This window comes from Amphimedon queenslandica, unplaced genomic scaffold (assembly GCF_000090795.2).
Source record: "Amphimedon queenslandica unplaced genomic scaffold, v1.1 AMPQUscaffold_6480_Cont21561, whole genome shotgun sequence".
Lineage (NCBI taxonomy): Eukaryota > Metazoa > Porifera > Demospongiae > Haplosclerida > Niphatidae > Amphimedon > Amphimedon queenslandica.
Window position 1 is genome coordinate 1 of NW_003553228.1, and position 1881 is coordinate 1881.

At 33.0% G+C, this 1881-nt stretch overlaps 1 protein-coding gene and 1 long non-coding RNA gene across 2 annotated transcripts; both read right to left on the reverse strand.

The window, feature by feature from the left end:
- Window positions 1-306: 306 nt before the first annotated feature.
- LOC109592038 (uncharacterized) lies at window positions 307-863 on the reverse strand. Its single transcript, XR_002190134.1, has 2 exons — window positions 765-863; window positions 307-719 (listed from the first exon to the last, which is right to left on the reverse strand). It is a non-coding gene; the product is annotated as an uncharacterized LOC109592038 (long non-coding RNA).
- On the reverse strand, window positions 864-1867 carry LOC109592037 (uncharacterized). The gene is made up of 3 exons (XM_020007612.1): window positions 1613-1867; window positions 1390-1566; window positions 864-1341 (listed from the first exon to the last, which is right to left on the reverse strand). The coding sequence occupies exons 2-3, from the start codon at window positions 1559-1561 to the stop codon at window positions 884-886; spliced, it is 630 nt and encodes a 209-aa protein (XP_019863171.1). The 5' UTR covers window positions 1562-1566; window positions 1613-1867; the 3' UTR covers window positions 864-883.
- Window positions 1868-1881: the final 14 nt, after the last annotated feature.

Sequence of the window (1881 nt, forward strand, 5' to 3'; positions counted from 1 at the left end):
CATAAATGTATCATTGATCATCATTAATGTATAAAACAATACATGTTGTTTGTACATACATGTACATGTATGTTTATGTTCACAGAAGCAGGTACATGTACTTGGAGCTTTTGTGTACATGTATATCAGAAACAGTCTTTATTAAAGTACTGAAATTGAATGGGTCTCCATTACATGTTGTATTGTGTTGTGTTATTATGTACCAAAAGCACCTCCAGTACATTATATTGCATAAAGGTACATGTTGTAGCACAATTTTTACATTATAATGCTTATAGATCTATGTCTATGTGCATTCACTATCTGTTAATTTGTAACCAGACCAAGAACTTTCATGGGTGCAACACAAACTTAATTTATACCATTTGTATTAGCTATGCATTATAATAGCAACAAAATTATAAAATAGTTGATGAAATATAAAATGATTATTGATATTTTCATGACGAAGTTAATTCCTTTGTAACTTGTCATAGTTACCAGTTTCTTCCTCAGTTTCAGCCAGTGAATAAACTGGATCATTATTAACAGTTATTATATTCACATCAACAGGACTCTCATAATCATTAGCACCAGGAACTGCAGGATCCCTCCTATTGGAAAATGGCTCAAATTGATTTTGTGACAGATCAGAATAAATCCCAATATTCTGAGTCTGACCTCTTGACTGATGATAAACAGTGGATGTGACATTTACATTATCACTTTGTAATGATGACCTTTATTAGTAATACCATAATATGAAATAAAGTATTTGATTGTACCTTTTGTTGGGTTTAAATTGTTTGTCTTTACTTCTTCTTGTAATGACAATTTTGATAATCAATAATAAGATAACAAACACTGCACTGATGATGATACCAATGAATTGATGATGATGATGCTACAGTTGCAGTAGCTGCAATAAAATACACAATAATGAGACCATTAATTTTATGCTCTTTAAGTTACCAGCAGGAATAGATGATAATGTAGAAGAATTGCTAGAACCAGCTTCTTGATACCCTGCAAATATGAAATATTTTAAATTAAAATTACAGAACTGACCTTTTATTACATTAATGCATGTTGATTCAGTCTCCATATAAGGGAATACAGCAGACACACAGCATGTGTACACAGTATTGGCTAATAAACCAATCAGTGTTGCACTGTTGTTCTTTGTCAGCAAGCTTAGCTCAGTTTTGATATTCAAGTGCAGTTGAGGATTAACAGTCTTGTCATGTTTACAGTAAACACTAAAATTAGACACATTATTAGCATCATCAGTGTATTCCCAATGTAATGTAATATCTGACTGTTGGCTATTGACAGTAAGATTTGAAGGAGGACCAGGCAAATCTATAAATAGAATAGCTACTACCAAATGATAATACAGTCAAACTTTACCTTCACATATAGCACCAGCAACAACTGTAGTTTGAGAAGATGCATCATCACAAGAAATTGAGCCACTATCTGAACAATTATATAAAAACATTTCATTTCCAAGACAGTCAAAGTTAACTGGTATTGGTATTACTGACATAGTATCAGTAGCTACTGAAACATTCACTGCCATAGCTCCTACAATAATGTTTGAATGCATTATCAACATTAATGAGTATCTTACCTTTTGTATCCTTTCCTAATTGTCTACATACAACTTGTGCTTGAGTAGAGGACCATGCTGTACTACATAATGCATGCCACTCTCCATTTACACACAGCAATACAGCATTAGTATCAAGTAATTGTATCTGTCCATTTTGACAGACTGAGGTATTGATGCAATGACCAGCAGCAGCATAATAATATGAGATGGTATAGGTGTTAGGTGAAACGTAGCGATAACAGTACCGATTGTCATATCTTAGCCCATTAACTTGGCGTGTACACTCT